This window comes from Haliotis rubra, unplaced genomic scaffold (assembly GCF_003918875.1).
Source record: "Haliotis rubra isolate DU_JTF1 unplaced genomic scaffold, ASM391887v1 Scf9, whole genome shotgun sequence".
Lineage (NCBI taxonomy): Eukaryota > Metazoa > Mollusca > Gastropoda > Lepetellida > Haliotidae > Haliotis > Haliotis rubra.
The window spans coordinates 3,249,911-3,265,173 of record NW_025767634.1 but is presented as its reverse complement, the minus strand read 5'-3'; the positions used below and the strand labels follow the sequence as shown (position 1 = coordinate 3,265,173).

The 15,263-nt window shown below is 38.8% G+C and overlaps 1 protein-coding gene across 1 annotated transcript; it reads left to right on the top strand.

Moving 5' to 3' along the window:
• Positions 1-876: 876 nt before the first annotated feature.
• On the top strand, positions 877-8,080 carry LOC124263901 (ovoinhibitor-like). Its single transcript, XM_046698630.1, has 6 exons — positions 877-946; positions 1,300-1,383; positions 5,382-5,561; positions 5,789-5,889; positions 6,219-6,414; positions 7,995-8,080. The coding sequence occupies exons 1-6, from the start codon at positions 877-879 to the stop codon at positions 8,078-8,080; spliced, it is 717 nt and encodes a 238-aa protein (XP_046554586.1).
• The last annotated feature ends 7,183 nt before the right edge of the window (positions 8,081-15,263 follow it).

Below are 15,263 nucleotides of genomic sequence, written 5' to 3'. Positions count from 1 at the left end.
TTGGAGTTTTAAATCTATGATTAATCTGGTTTTATTGGCTGTGCTTTGCACATGGTACATGACATTGCACTTCAAATGTGAAAGGTATGCAAGAAGTGTCTTACATTCTTTTGAATATACCAAGAGAAGCATTGTTCCGTTGAAAAAGTATTGACTGAGGATATCATTTGGTAAGTTGATGTCTTGGGAATCATAACTCACACAGTTTGCATAAAATAGTATTTGTATATTGCCTGACCCCGTTTGTGGTATATACAAGACAGACATCCTCTCTGTGTGACAAGGGTTATCTTTACCTTGTCAATTGTTTTTACCATATATGCGAATGACCAGAATAAGCGGGACGCGAATCAAATTTGCTAGGGAAACCAATCACCCAAACCTAGTCTACACTGAAAAACATTCTTCCTTTATCATATGATAAAAGCAAATTAAGATAAACAGAGGTCACCTTGATAGGCACTAGAAATCAGACAAAAAGTACGCGTTGTCATTTCTCGGGTAGATCTCTTGGACAACAGACATGTTGGTTTTTATTGGTCTCTCGCTTCTTGCTGGTATGTATGTTGATCTTTTGCTGTTGGAAGAGTCGATAGGCCGAACTATCCTTTTGTTGTACAAGGATTACAGGGGATCGGCAAATATTGCCACCTGTTTCTTTTTGTAGTTAGGAAATAATCATACTGTGGTTTCATTGCAGAACTGTCTCACTCATAGACTTATCAGCGCTAAATTAAATTTGAAACAGAAAAAGTCTATGTTGCCCCATAGGTGCCATGTACGTTTTGGTCACTTTCTGTCGATTTTTCTGCCTCGAAATGTATTGAACAGATGCTTCTAGCACTGTAGACGGCCACTCACCATTGTAAAATCTAAATGGTACGTTATGCAATATTTGATAAACCATTTAGTTTATACTACAATCTTGGAACTTCTAAGAACAAAGGTAAACATGGCTGACGCTTTTATGTGAATACGAAGCATCAACTTTGTGTATGTATGATTTCTACTGTGGTCTTAAATACTCACCGAATGCCTTTACTTATCTAGCGTTAAGCTAGTTTGTAAATTTTCTTAGGATCCATCTGTTTCTATGGCTCTTAAGGTCTGTCATCCAAATAGTTCCAGTGGGCCACTAAAACAGGGCAGTTCACATTGCATTAATAACACGTATTGCTCTTTTGCACCACGGATTTATATAGGTGAACACGTTCCTTTATGTATCTTTCATCGCCATGTTGGATTTGTGGAACCTGGTTAGGTGTGGACTAAGAATAGTTTTGCTTTTTTCAATTTCAGTTGCACTTGGTGCCCCATCGACCTGCATTCGGAACTGCCAGTCAACGAACTCGCCTGTGTGTGGATCGGATGGACGCACGTATAGTAAGTTTTACTTATGTGGTTTTTTTGGCACTCTCTTGAGAAAGGGTGGTGCGGCACACTTCATTTTCACGAAAGTTTCAATAGTCATTTAATACAATTTCAGGACAAAAGGAGGGGGTGGGGTGGGGTGTGGATCGCATTGGGTGCGCACCTGCAAACCCCCTATCCGCCTATGACCATGACCTTAGTATCACTCAGCGCAAGGGACATATCACACATGTATTCGTGAGATCGCATTCCACCGCCTGATAACATCAGTCAAGTACCAGGTTCTGATCACAAAAGAGACAATACAGAATATTTACTGACACCAAACAACTTCCATTTGAAAAAAAACTATTATGTTTTAAAGACCGGTTTCGTCTAATGTCTCAGTTAGATATCTTATGATGTTTACAGACGGATTGAAAACAGTACATCCGGCATTTGTGCAGTATAGAAATCGGAGAGGAATACGAAATTCGACTTAGCTCGCCATAATTCTCGGCTGTATTGCTATCGTAAGGTTAAATGGGTATGCAATATACATGTATATGTATTATGCGTTAAATGTAGGACGCATGACCTTGACCCTTGCCCATCATGTTTATATTAGTCTCCCATCTTAACTAATACAATAAATGTCACTATCATTTAAGTAACTATTCAGTCATTGCACAGATAGCCCAATTTCTCTGTGCAGACGTGTCCCCCTTAACATTGTACGGATCCCGTGCTTGTCAGTTTGGATCCCGAGTCGCCCCAGAGAGAGAGCTACAGGAAATTGCTGACTTTTACATTTTACAATGTCGATTTTCATGTATGTGTTTTCAGACGAGCCTGTGTATTTGAAACAACGTCGGTTACAAATGAAACTTATTGTTATCATATAAATAATAACGCCCGCGATATGAAATGACATCTTTCTCTTCACAGGGGCTTGTATTGCTGAAAATAATACGTCCTGGGTCCTACAAGCGTACACTGATATCCATATACATATAAAGAAGGAACAAGCGTACACTGATATCCATATACATATAGAAAAGGAAAAAAAGGTACACTGATATCCATATACATATAAAGAAGGAACAAGCGTACACTGATATCCATATCCATATAAAGAAGGAACAAGCGTACACTGATATCAATATACATAAAAAGAAGGAACAAACGTACACTGATATCCATATACATATAAAGAAGGAACAAGCGTACACTGATATCCATATACTTATAGAAAAGGAACAAGCGTACACTGATATCCATATACATATCGAAAAGGAACAAGCGTACACTGATATCCATATACATATAGAAAAGGAACAAGCGTACACTGATATCCATATATATATAGAGAAGGAACAAGCGTACACTGATATGCATATACATATAAAGAAGGAACAAGCGTACACTGATATCCATATACATATAGAGAAGGAACAAGCGTACACTGATATCCATATACATATAGAGAAGGAACAAGCGTACACTGATATCCATATACATATAAAGAAGAAACAAGCGTACACTGATATCCATATACATATAAAGAAGGAACAAGCGTACACTGATATCCATATACATGTAGAGAAGGAACAAGAGTACACTGATATCCATATACATATCGAAAAGGAACAAGCGTACACTGATATCCATATACAAGTAGAGAAGGAACAAGCGTACACTGATATCCATATACATATAAAGAAGGAACAAGCGTACACTGATATACATATATACATCTGTACTTAACAATAGAATAACATTTTGGGCAAATACATACGAAAAGGTTGTGGAATCACAAGCAGGGTTTAGGGAAGGTTATAGTACAATTGATAATATTTTTATTCTACAATCTGTTATCCAACGTTATCTATGTAAGAAAAAGGGGAAGTTCTATGCTATATTTGTCGATTTCAAAAAGGCTTTTGATTTTGTTAACAGGGATAAACTATGGGCCATTCTCAAATATAGAGGCGTTTCACCTAAGATGCTTAAAGCCTTAACTTCTATCTATTAGTGTGTTAAGGGACAGGTGCGTGATATTTCTCTCTCTCAGTTGTTTAATTGCCCACAGGGTTTGCGACAAGGGTGTGTTTTAAGCCCGCTATTGTTCTCATTCTTTATCAATGAATTAGCTCTAGAAATTGAATCCACATGTTACCCAGGTGTACAGCTTCACCCTGATGTTGTACAAATGTTCCTACTACTTTTTGCTGATGATATTGTACTTTTTGCAGACTCTGTATTTGGTTTACAAAAACGTATAAATATTTTAGAAAGTTTCTGTAAAAGTCATCAATTAACTGTTAACTTGGAAAAAACCAAGATTGTTGTATTTAAAAATGGTTGTAAATTATCAAAATATGAAAAATGGCATTTCAATGGAATTCTTTTGGAAACTGTTTCATCTTACAAATATTTGGGTATTTTATTTGCACGTTCTCTATCTTGGTCTCCCCATGTGAATAACGCTGCTTTGCAAGCTAAGAAAATGGCATACGGAATTCTAAAATCTCTTTATACGTTTAATCCACTTCCTTATGATTTATTTTTAAAGATATTTGATACAAAAATTAGTCCGATTCTTTTATATGGAGCCGAAATATGGGGAGTTGATAACTTTAAAGAAGTCGAAGTTGTACATATGTTTTGTTGTAAACGTTTTTTAAATGTCAAACGGTCGACTTCGAACCATGTAGTTAGGGGAGAATGTGGCCGTTATCCAATGTATGTATGTATATATAAAAAAGTTGTTCAATATTGGTGTAAAATATGCAAAATTCCCGATTCCAGATTTGTAAAGAAATGTTATAACATGTTAGTTTTAGACTCTGTAAATGGTAAAACAAACTGGGCATCAAAAATTAAGAATATTCTTTACTCTTTTGGATTTGGCTTTATGTGGGAACAGCAGCAAAATTTATGTAATGTCGATAAATTCATATCAGAATTTGTTTTTAGATTAAGAGCAAGTTATGAACAAGAATGGCACACATCGCTTTTAAATAGTCCTAAATTTTCACTTTATTCTTGTTTTAAAATCTCATTTAATGTTGAATTTTACATAAAAGACTTATCAATTTCAACATTCCGATCGGCCCTTGCTAAATTCAGATGTTCTTCACACCGCCTCCAAATTGAAACCGGTCGCTATATTAATCAACCCAGATCAAATAGATTATGTTTTGTATGTAAAGATAACTTTATTGAAAGTGAAGTCCATTTTATTTTGGTATGTAAATGTTATCAAAATCTGAGATGTTTGTATTTACCACATAACTTTTATTCGAATCCCACTATTCATAAGTTCAATATGCTCATGTCAACTGGCAATCCATATACTGTAAGAAACCTAGCTATTTATATACACAATGCAATGAAACTTAGAGATTCACTTCTTTGCCAATAATATCATACTTCCTTTTGTATACTTTGTAAATTAACTTATTGTCTTCTAAACTATATATGCTCATATGTACCGCTCTGAAATCCTGAAATGTAGCCTGGGCCTATGGCCTCCACTACAAAGAAAATAAAGAAAGATTCAAAGATATACATATACATATAAAGAAGGAACAAGCGTACACTGATATCCATATACATATAGAAAAGGAGCAAGCGTACACTGATATCCATATACATATAGAGAAGGAACAGGCGTACACTGATATCCATATACATATAAAGAAGGAACAGGCGTACACTGATATCCATATACATATAGAGAAGGAACAAGCGTACACTGATATCCATATACATATAAAGAAGAAACAAGCGTACACTGATATCCATATACACACACGGTACATACAGAGAAGGAACAAGCGTACACTGATATCCATATATATATAAAGAAGGAATCCTTCTTTATATGTATATGGACATCAGTGTACGCTTGTAGGACCCAGGACGTATTATTTTCAGCAATACAAGCTCCTGTGCTTCTCTTTGACCTAGATAATTATAAATACGGTATGTACTAGTAACTCAAATTCATTATTTGTGACATACAGTGAATTCCTGTGATCTGTACAACGCCAACTGCAGAGCCAAGGAACTGGGTCTTACACACATCCGCTACTCTCACAGCGGGGCTTGTGGCAACCTCCTCGGCGGCCACAACACCGTCTCTTGTGGCCAGATCTGCGACGAGGAAAAGTCCCCAATCTGCGCATCCGACGGTGTTGTGTACGGTAAGGGATCTGAGGCTGGAGTTTAACGCACTAAGCAATATTTCAGCTATATTGACATCTCTTGTAAATAACATTATTCAAATATTATTCATAAGAGAGGTATTATCACCAATACAAATATTAAAGAAAAGGGTACACACCTGTATTAAAAGACAATTTCAAATGAATATTTCTATGGATATAATATTTTTACAAGTACAAAAGCAAAGGGTATTCTGTTTCCACAGACAACAACTGTCGCTTCACCCAGGCCCAGTGTGATGCTGCCAAGAACGGCACCCGTCTCTCCATTGTGTCGTACAGCTCTACCTGCCCCACGCCTGTGGAGGTAAGTAAATACTCAAGCTTTCCAACATGCTGGTATCATCACTTTATGACAGGGATTCATATAACCCGTGAAGATCCGGGTTAGAATTGGTCTTCAGCAACCCATGCTTGTCGTAAGAGGCGACTAACGGGATCGGGTGGTCATGCTCGCTGACTTGGTTGACATATGTCATCATATCCCAGAGGCGTAGATCGATGCTCATGCTGTTGATCACTGGATTGTCTGGTCCAGACGCGATTATTTACAGATCGCCGCCATATAGCTGGAATACCGTGGCAAGCACAACCACCCAGCCAACCAACCACAATGATCATATTCCCTTGTTCTAGGCTGACTGTGAGAAGTATGCGGTGAACACAACGGACATCGCTATAGAAGGACCCCTCGGTGGCACTATCAAGACATTCTGCCCGCAGAGCCAAATGTCAGTTTGTACCAACCATGGAACATTCAGAGGCGAATGCCAATTGTGCCAATACATCAACTCGTATATTGACAAAGTCAAGTACAACCCTACAATTCAAGGTATGTTTTATGCAGCTGGTTAGATGCAAACATCCACTTATAGGAATGATAGGACTAGTGGATCTTTGCGATTCGAAGCTGATTCAAAGATAGAGCATTGGGACGTCATAGTGCTGTATCACTGCTCACAAAACCACATCGCATGCACATGACATCATACATTGATACGGTTAGTGCAATAGGGCGTCATTAGTGCAATAGGGTGTCATTAGTGCAATAGGGCGTCATTAGTGCAATAGAGCGTCATTAGTGCAATAGGGCGTATTTGGTCAAGTCTATTTGAAGAGATGATGTTTCAAATTTTGTTTCTGCAATGAAAGCAGTGTACATCTGTCGAACTAATATTTTAGGAATGCTATATATACTCACAAGCAAAAGCAACGCAAATCAAGTATAAAGTAAACATGTATGTAATTTGCAACATTAAATGCAAGAAATACCAACAGGGTCAGATAAACAAAAAAATGAGAGAAGACATTTTATTGGCTGCAAAGACTGATGACATCATTAAGTTTTCGAAAGGTAAAGGTGTTACACAGGTTCTGGTCAATAGCCAAAATGTCACTCAATACCTTGTGTGACCCTGGTTTCTCTCAATTTGAATTAAGCGAGGCATTGTTGAACAAGGAGTGATAGGCACAGTCTTATACCCACTATTGGTGGTGACAATTCGTGCGTGTTCGATGTCAAAGGAAATGTGTGCATGATTCCCACATGTTCATTGGTATTGTGCGTTTTGGTGATTCCTTTTGATGTGCTTTTACTAGGGTCTTCCAAAAAACAAGATTGATAAGACCACCAGGCTTCACTATATGCTAAATACTCATATCAATTTAGGGTTCCGAGTTTGTTCCCTTTTTGGATTAAAGTTTGCGTTTCTTAAGCGTGTGAGTGTAGGTCAACGTCAAGGTTTCTTAGTACGATCTAGTGTATGAGGTATATGAACATGATTTCATCCAAGCCAATCACTCAATATCTGCTTTAAGTGGGGTAAAAGCTTATAAGCAGAAATGTCGAATAAGTTTACCACTTACCCAGGCATGGCACTCACCAACCAAAGCATATAGTCTGAGATGATTTAAAATTCGAGCCTTCCATCAAAGGATCCCCAGAATAAAGATACACAAAAGTTGCACAGCGAATTGTGGTGCCTCTACCTACCGTGATACCCGTGGCACATTCTTACAGAAGAATTAATCACATGATACATCGCAAATATAGCAACATAAGGATCTGTAAATATGATCCTCTTTCCCTCATATAATAGGGTAGCCTAGAGGTTAAAGTGTTCGCTCGTCACGCCGAAGACCCGGGTTCGATTACCCACATGGGTACAATGTGTGAAGCCTATTCCTGGTGTCCCCCGCCGTGATATGGCTGGAATATTCCTAAAAGAGGCGTAAAACCACACTCACTCACTCCTTCTTTAAATCACAATACTTCAGCCAAGAACATGACAGTGTTATAGTTTTAAGTGTAATAGATTCAGGAAAGTATGAACAATGATTTTAATCTTAAAAGGCCGAATGTGAACTTTATGGTGTTTTGGTAAATGTTCATGTATAATACATTTGTTTCAGTGCCAGACTTCAAGATCCTTTACAATGGCACTTGCCACAGCGTGGGACGTCCAGGGTACTTCCCGGGAGGCATCATGCCCTTGTAAACTGATGAAGCTGTCAGACAGCCCAAACTAAAACAGTAAACAATAAACATTTGATACTGAATATACGTTTATTTATATAAAAGCGATAAAATCCATTCCACACCCACAAGGAGTCCCTGACCAGAGCAGAGTCGATTGTTCGACTGCAACTTCATCATGAGCATGTGTTAATGCATCCCATCAAATAGAGTTCATACTAGGTAGTGTAAAGGTGAGCGTCTCCTTCCCTACCGGTGGCAATCGGCAAAAACACTTGCAAAGGCTAGTCAATTTTTTCACCTGAAACAATTTGCGGATGTAACAACAAAATTGGAATTTCATAGGATATCAGTTTGTCACTGGTGCGAAAGTTTGGAAGGTTCTCCACATGTAGGTAACACCTCTCCGTCAATTACCTTGTTTGGATTTTGCCAGCCCGAGCAGAAATTCTGATTGTAATGGCTACAGAAACAGATTCGCCGGGAGTGAGTGAGTTTAGTTTTAAGCCGCACTCAGCAATATTCCAGCTTTATGGCATATGTCTGTGAATAATCGTGTCTGGACCAAACTGATTAGGGTTAATGCATTACAAATGTATGGTATAAACAGCATCTTGAGCAAATCATATATAACTGTATATTGACCGTTAGGTTAAACAAATAAAACGCTTCCAGTAACTCTCAGGTGCCATATAAGGCATATGAGACATTATCAAGCTGCAAAACAATAACAACTGTAGGTCATGAGAGTGATTAAGGAAACTGCATTGTCATGCCATTGAACAAAACTATATTCTGATTGGTTAAATATATGTGACATTGAACAATACTAGATTTTGAACGGTTATAGCAGATTCTGATTGTAACATGACTGTGTTATATTTGGGAATACACTTTCTCAGTAAAATACAGATTCTAGTACTTTTTAGGGTTGAGTCCTATCCGAGATTCGAATCCGCACTCTCGGAGTAAATCACCTAATCGACAGCACACAAAGTCAGTTGTCTGACAACTGCTAGTCTTGACCACTTACTGTGTGTACCTCTCTGGCACAGTCCCCAAGACCAAAGCTATGAACACACAGTGGCATACACCTAGAGTGTGGGTAAGAATCCCAGATGGATCCAAACTCCTCACCCCCCCAAAACAACAACAAAAAATCAAAACCAGAAAAAAACCCACCAAAAAACGAACAATAACAAACTGAATAAAAGTAAACTAAACTAAAGTAAACAAAACTAAGTACAAAAATCTGTATTTTACTGAGAAAGTGTAATCCCAAATATAACATGTGTCAGTCATTTGCAATATGTACTACTGTTTGGGAACTGTTTTAAAGCAACTGCTACATGAGTACAACCTCAAAATAACTACAGTCCAATTATTTAAAAATATATATCTTTGAAGGGTTAAATCACAAATTCCTTTTGAAATTCTATATTTTAAACACGTTTTTGGTTTTAAACAAGTCATCACGATGGGGACATTTTAAGTTTGATTTAAGTAATGGTTGTTGCATTCATCACTATTTGTGATCTCTTGGAATGCTCTAGTTTTGGTTCTTTGTACCAATGTGTAATTACTCGTTACTCGTTACTCGTTTCAATTGACATACACCAACTGCGTAGATTATGTAACCACATCCATACTTCTAATTAAGCCTGCCAGCATTATCTCGGAATTTGCAGTTGTTCGAGAAGGGAGCCAACTCTGCTTGCCTTAAAGAAAGAACAGTTAACATCGCGAAATTAGCTCGTGATCTCATAAATATATTTCACTGGAATAAAGTAACTGTGCATTATTTCATGTTATGCCATTTTTAATGCAAAAGACAATAACATGATTTGTGGTGTTTTCCTTAATCACTGTTTTACTGTTGAGAGATAATAATTATTGAAATCTGTATGATTTGACACAAGGCATCGTGACACGCCCTTAAAGAGATGTCGTGTCAAAAGTTCACAAATACAGTATCACGAGTGTCCACCATTGGCGTTAATTCAGGATTGACAACGACGCTAAGCGATTGAAGAACGCTTGGGAAATGTTGTTTCACCAATTCACCGAACATGTGGACGCACATTATTTTGCTGAAGCGTGAAGTTACGTGTCTGTCCTTGAATGAACGGCTGCACGTGAGGCCCAATGATCTCAACCCTGTATTGCAGACCTGTCAGATTGTCATTGACAATGACAAGTTGTGTCCGGCCATGAAATGTGATCCGGCCATGAAATGTGACCCCCATATCATAACGCTAGCGCTACCAAACTGTCGACGTTGAACAACGCACGCACCAGCATACCATTCACCTCGCCGTCTTTACATCCTTGACCTGTGATCTGCGCTGTCCAAATGAAATTTCGACTCGGCAGTGAACAAAACACAAATTCCAATCTTGTCTCTTGTACCGTACATGCTGTCTGTACCAGGCAAGACGTGCCTGTCGGTGGCGTTGGAGTAAAACTGGACGTATTGCAGGACGTCGGGGTCGGATGCTGTGCTCCCTCAGTCGGTTCCGTACAGTCCTGGAACTGATTGGACGTAAGCCAGGAATGGTCCGACGTCATCAACTGGCAGTCCGGAATCGATTCCGTAGATGGGCCAGTTGAATGCTGACGTGACGTTACGCCTGGAAAGCCGGTCCGAGGCAAATCTCTCGTGTTCCCATTATGTTGAAAACGTCTCCATAGAGATGAGGTCGTGTTTCAAAGGCCACTTTAATGTCTGACCACTTCATATAGGGTCATTCCAGTCTCCAGCATACCTACGGCGATGAGACGATGATTTCCTGTATGCCGTGCTATGACCATACGCGTAGTTTAGACTGAACAGTCGGAGGTAAGAGAATAATCAACCGTTCCCCAAGTTTTCAATATCAAGAGTGAACTTCAGGTGTCAAAAGGCATGCAAAAAGTAAGTTCATTGTGCATAAAGTGCACGTGCCACGCGCGATACGTGACATCAAATTTCATGCAAAGTGCTTTACTTAGGGTTTATTTAGGGTTATTTTTTTATAACTTATAAACTTGATTTCTGTAGGTATATAAGCGATAAATATATAAAAAATGAGTCCAGATATTTCTTCTTGCCCAAACTCCTTTATCTGCACAAGATCTTTTCGCCGCTCAACGGCTCTTCAGGACCCCGTGTCACAAAGCTCTCGTAAGCCTACGATCCAGTAACTTTCCTCGTAGCATTCCTACCTCCTATACTGTTACACTGGCTTACGATAGTCGTAGCGCTACGTGAGCTTTGTGAAACGGGTCATTGCTGTACAAGGAAAACTAAGTGTCGTCACAGGCGACGCATAACGGTATGTCGGCATCAAGCGTATGAGTGAGTGAGTGAGTTTTACGCCGCACTCAGCAATATTCCAGCTATATGGCGGCGGTCTGTAAATGTTAATCAGTGATTAACAGCAGAGCATCGATCTGCGCAATTGGGAACCGATGACATGTGTCAAGCAAGTCAGCGAGCCTGACCACCCGATCCCGTTAGTCGCCTCTTACAACAAGCATGGGTTAATGAAGATCAATTCTAACCCGGACCTTCACGCGTCAGCAAGCGTATGACGTTACAATAGTGACAATAGCGGGAGACGTAAAACGTAGTCATACTAAGGTTACGTTTGCAAGGACAGTAAGGTTAGGAGGCACATCGCCATCCGTTTTGAGCAGATAGTCACTGACAAATAGGATGGTGCTGTGTTCACACAGTTCTATGTATGGTGAGTAACTGGAACTGTGACGAGCAACAGAAAGCCAGTGTAGGTCTCTGAGCCTGGGAGTGATGTGTTTTGATGTGTTTTGATTCCGTGCACCGTGTGATGATTCTTACTACCGGGGAGGTTACATTGGTCTGCAGTAAACGATCCCACAGGCGAAATAGGTGCTCTAATAAACAGTTTCCAGGCAAAACCGAATGACAAAATTACACACAACGTTTGCTTTTCATAGTGATCGATACTGTATGCTTTTCCGCTTATTTGCACGTGCATGTTTTCTTGGTGACGTTTTGGCGAATATTTCTTCAAACGTATCTAAAACAACTGAAAAAGTTAAAATTGCCGCGTTTTGGCGCTGAAGCTGTTTACAACCACACAAAGATGACGTTTTGGAAAGAAACAGTATATTTGTATTCTTTCTGCCGCAGTTTCATGAGTCCAATATTCTCAAAATCACCTATGCGTTTCCTTTTTTGAAGAGTGTAGTTGCATCTCATTCAGAGGAGATTGTGGAGCCAACTTGTATCAGGGGATATATCGCCAGATCTAAGACGACAGTGTGGCTTGGATGATGTAATGGATGAAATTACTCTCAGTGAAAGGCGAGATTACAAAGTTATTGGATCTCGGGGTGGTAGTCGTAAAGCAAGACTGCTTACATCTGTCATGCCGGCTATACTATCACGGGTATAGTTGCGACAACCATGATCATTTCAGTGGCGACTCAGGCATTTTAAAACACGACCAAAGCTTTCCAGCAGAATTAAGGAAGCAACAGATTAAATACGGTGCCTTAGATGACTGGCCCGATCGGGTCTTCCGGGTGTTGTTTGTTTGGTGCTTGATCATTTATGCCATAAAACGAGAGCAAGCAGAAAATACAATTTGTTGTAAAATATATCTATTTCCCTAACGTTATTCCAAATTATTCAAGTAAAACAAATCTATTTCCCAAACGTTATTCCAAATTATGCAAGTAAAACAAATCTTTTTCTCAAACGTTATGACCGCCTCCGTGGTGTAGTGGTTAGAGCGTCACCCCGGAGAGCGGAAGGTCGCGGATTCGATCCCCGACCGCGTTATACCAACAGACGTTAAAATATGGTACTTGTTGGTCTCTGTCTGGCGCTCGGCATTAATGGGTACAACAAGGACTGGTCGACTCGGAGTCAGTATAATGTGTCTGAGTGGGGTATTCATGCTTCACTGCGGCATGGTATCTCAGTGGGCTAGCACTATAAAACCAGCTTCAGTCTGGGCTAGTACAAGCAGCCGCACATACATACGCATGCACATCGTCATATGAGCGAAATATTCTCAAGCACGACCTAAAACCCAATTTCACCTCACCTCCCAAACGTTATTCCAAATTATGCAAGTAAAACAAATCTATTTCCCAAACATTATTCTAAATTATCCAAGCAGAACAAATTTATTTCACAAACGTTATTCCAAATTACCCAAGTAAAACAGATATTTTTCCCAAACGTTAATCCAAATTATACAATCTTCAATGTTCGATCACTTGATTGTCTGGTTTGTTTTAAGGCGGCCGTCGCGTGGTAGGGGCACTGCTGTGCAGCAAAAGATATTTCCAATTTATGGCAAATTATCTGAATGGTGGGTACACCTTACTCGAACGTCGAGTCATCACTGATTTTCATTGAGCAATTCATACAGGTATCAAGGCTGTTTTTCCTTTATACAAGCGGAATTTGTGAGCTGTTTTTCATTTACACAAGCGGAATTTGTGAGGATAGTAAAGACTGAGTATTCCTTTGCACTGACGTTCTATATTGGAATAAAAATATTGGGACTCGCTCACAACTCTACTTTAACAGTCACGAATACATGCCTTCTCCTGAAACCGCACAAAGACTCCACCGATTACAGGTCGAAAAGAGAGTAACTTAGTTTGGGTTTGACGCCCCTTTCAACACTACTCGAATAATACCACAGCGTGTCACCTTAATGTAGGTTGGTTGGTTTGTTGTTTAACGACGCACCCAGCAATATTCCAGCTGTATGGCAGCGGCCCGTAAATAGTCGAGTCTGAACCAGACAATCCAGTGAAGCCTGAAGTGGTTCAGGTCTGCGGCAGACAGTCAGACAGACACATTTATTCCTCAGCCAACCAACGGTGGTACATGAGAACATATAAATACATCGGTAAACAAATATATACATGGCAAGTGACTGGACAGGATAATTTGAATATTACTTATTAAGTGATTTAAACAGTACATTCAGAAATGACTTTACGTTCTTTAAATGTTTTGTGATTTTATTACATAATAATTTCTTTAACATTAAATGTTTTTGAGACCATATAAATGTGTGGCGAGATAGGTATTTTGCTGATGGAGAAGGGTTTCACATCTAAAGAGATAGTGAAATACATCTCCAATAACGTTAGCATTACAGTTTACATAATCTTTCTTCTTTTGGAATAGACTGTCATCGCCCGGTTTCAATTGGTAGATTATTGTTGCAGGTTCTTAGTTTTAATATGGGAAAATATATATCTCTGGGTAGTATAAGTAATTTTCAAAACTTATAAACTTTATAACTTCTTTGAGTGGCATTTTAGAAGTTGGGAAGTACAATATAGAACAAACTTTATGGATAACAACTTCTTTTTATTCGTGAGTGCGACGTTGAATGAAACAAAGATTCTAATGTCAACATTATGCTTGACAACGGTACAAGAATCTGTATCGAAACGTCGCACTCACGAATAAAAAGAAGTTGTTATCCATAAAGTTTGTTCTATATTGTAAACTTTATATTTAAAACATTCATAAAATTTACCTTTAGAATTAGTTGCTAAGGAGCTACGCCAATGTTGTAAAAACTGATCTTTTAAAATAGCTTCAACTTTTAAAACCAGCCATGATGTGGGGAAATTGTGGGGGTTTAAGAAAACTTCTGATAAACCACAGGTATTAACTATTTTTGTAACAAAAGATATCCATCGAAGTTGACAACCAAAATTATTAACAGAGATAAAATTATACAGCAGTGAAGAGAGTTTACAGTGTTGGTTATTTGTTGCTTCTTTATGCCAAAAAGAAATAACTCGTTTGTATCCTTTGATGTAGAGCGGTTCTCGGCCAAACTCGCCATACACCATCAAGTTTGGAGTGGAGCTTCGAAGACCCACAGCGAATTTAACAAACCTGAGATGTACTTTTTCGGCAATGTTCAGGTTTTCAAATCCCCATACTTCACAACCATGAAGGAGAATTGGACTTATCATAGTATAAAATGCTTTTAGGGTACAATCAACTGGTAGTTTTAAATTTCGGGCTTTTTTCAAAAGGGCAAACATAGCAAAAATGGGTAAAGATACTCTTTGTAGATATTAAATCATGTGTTTTAGTAAATGGATATGCAAGCCCCTTTTTCAAAGTTTTAAGAGGTTGTCGCCAAGGTGATCCAATATCACCACATATATTTATACTGTGTACAGAGATACTA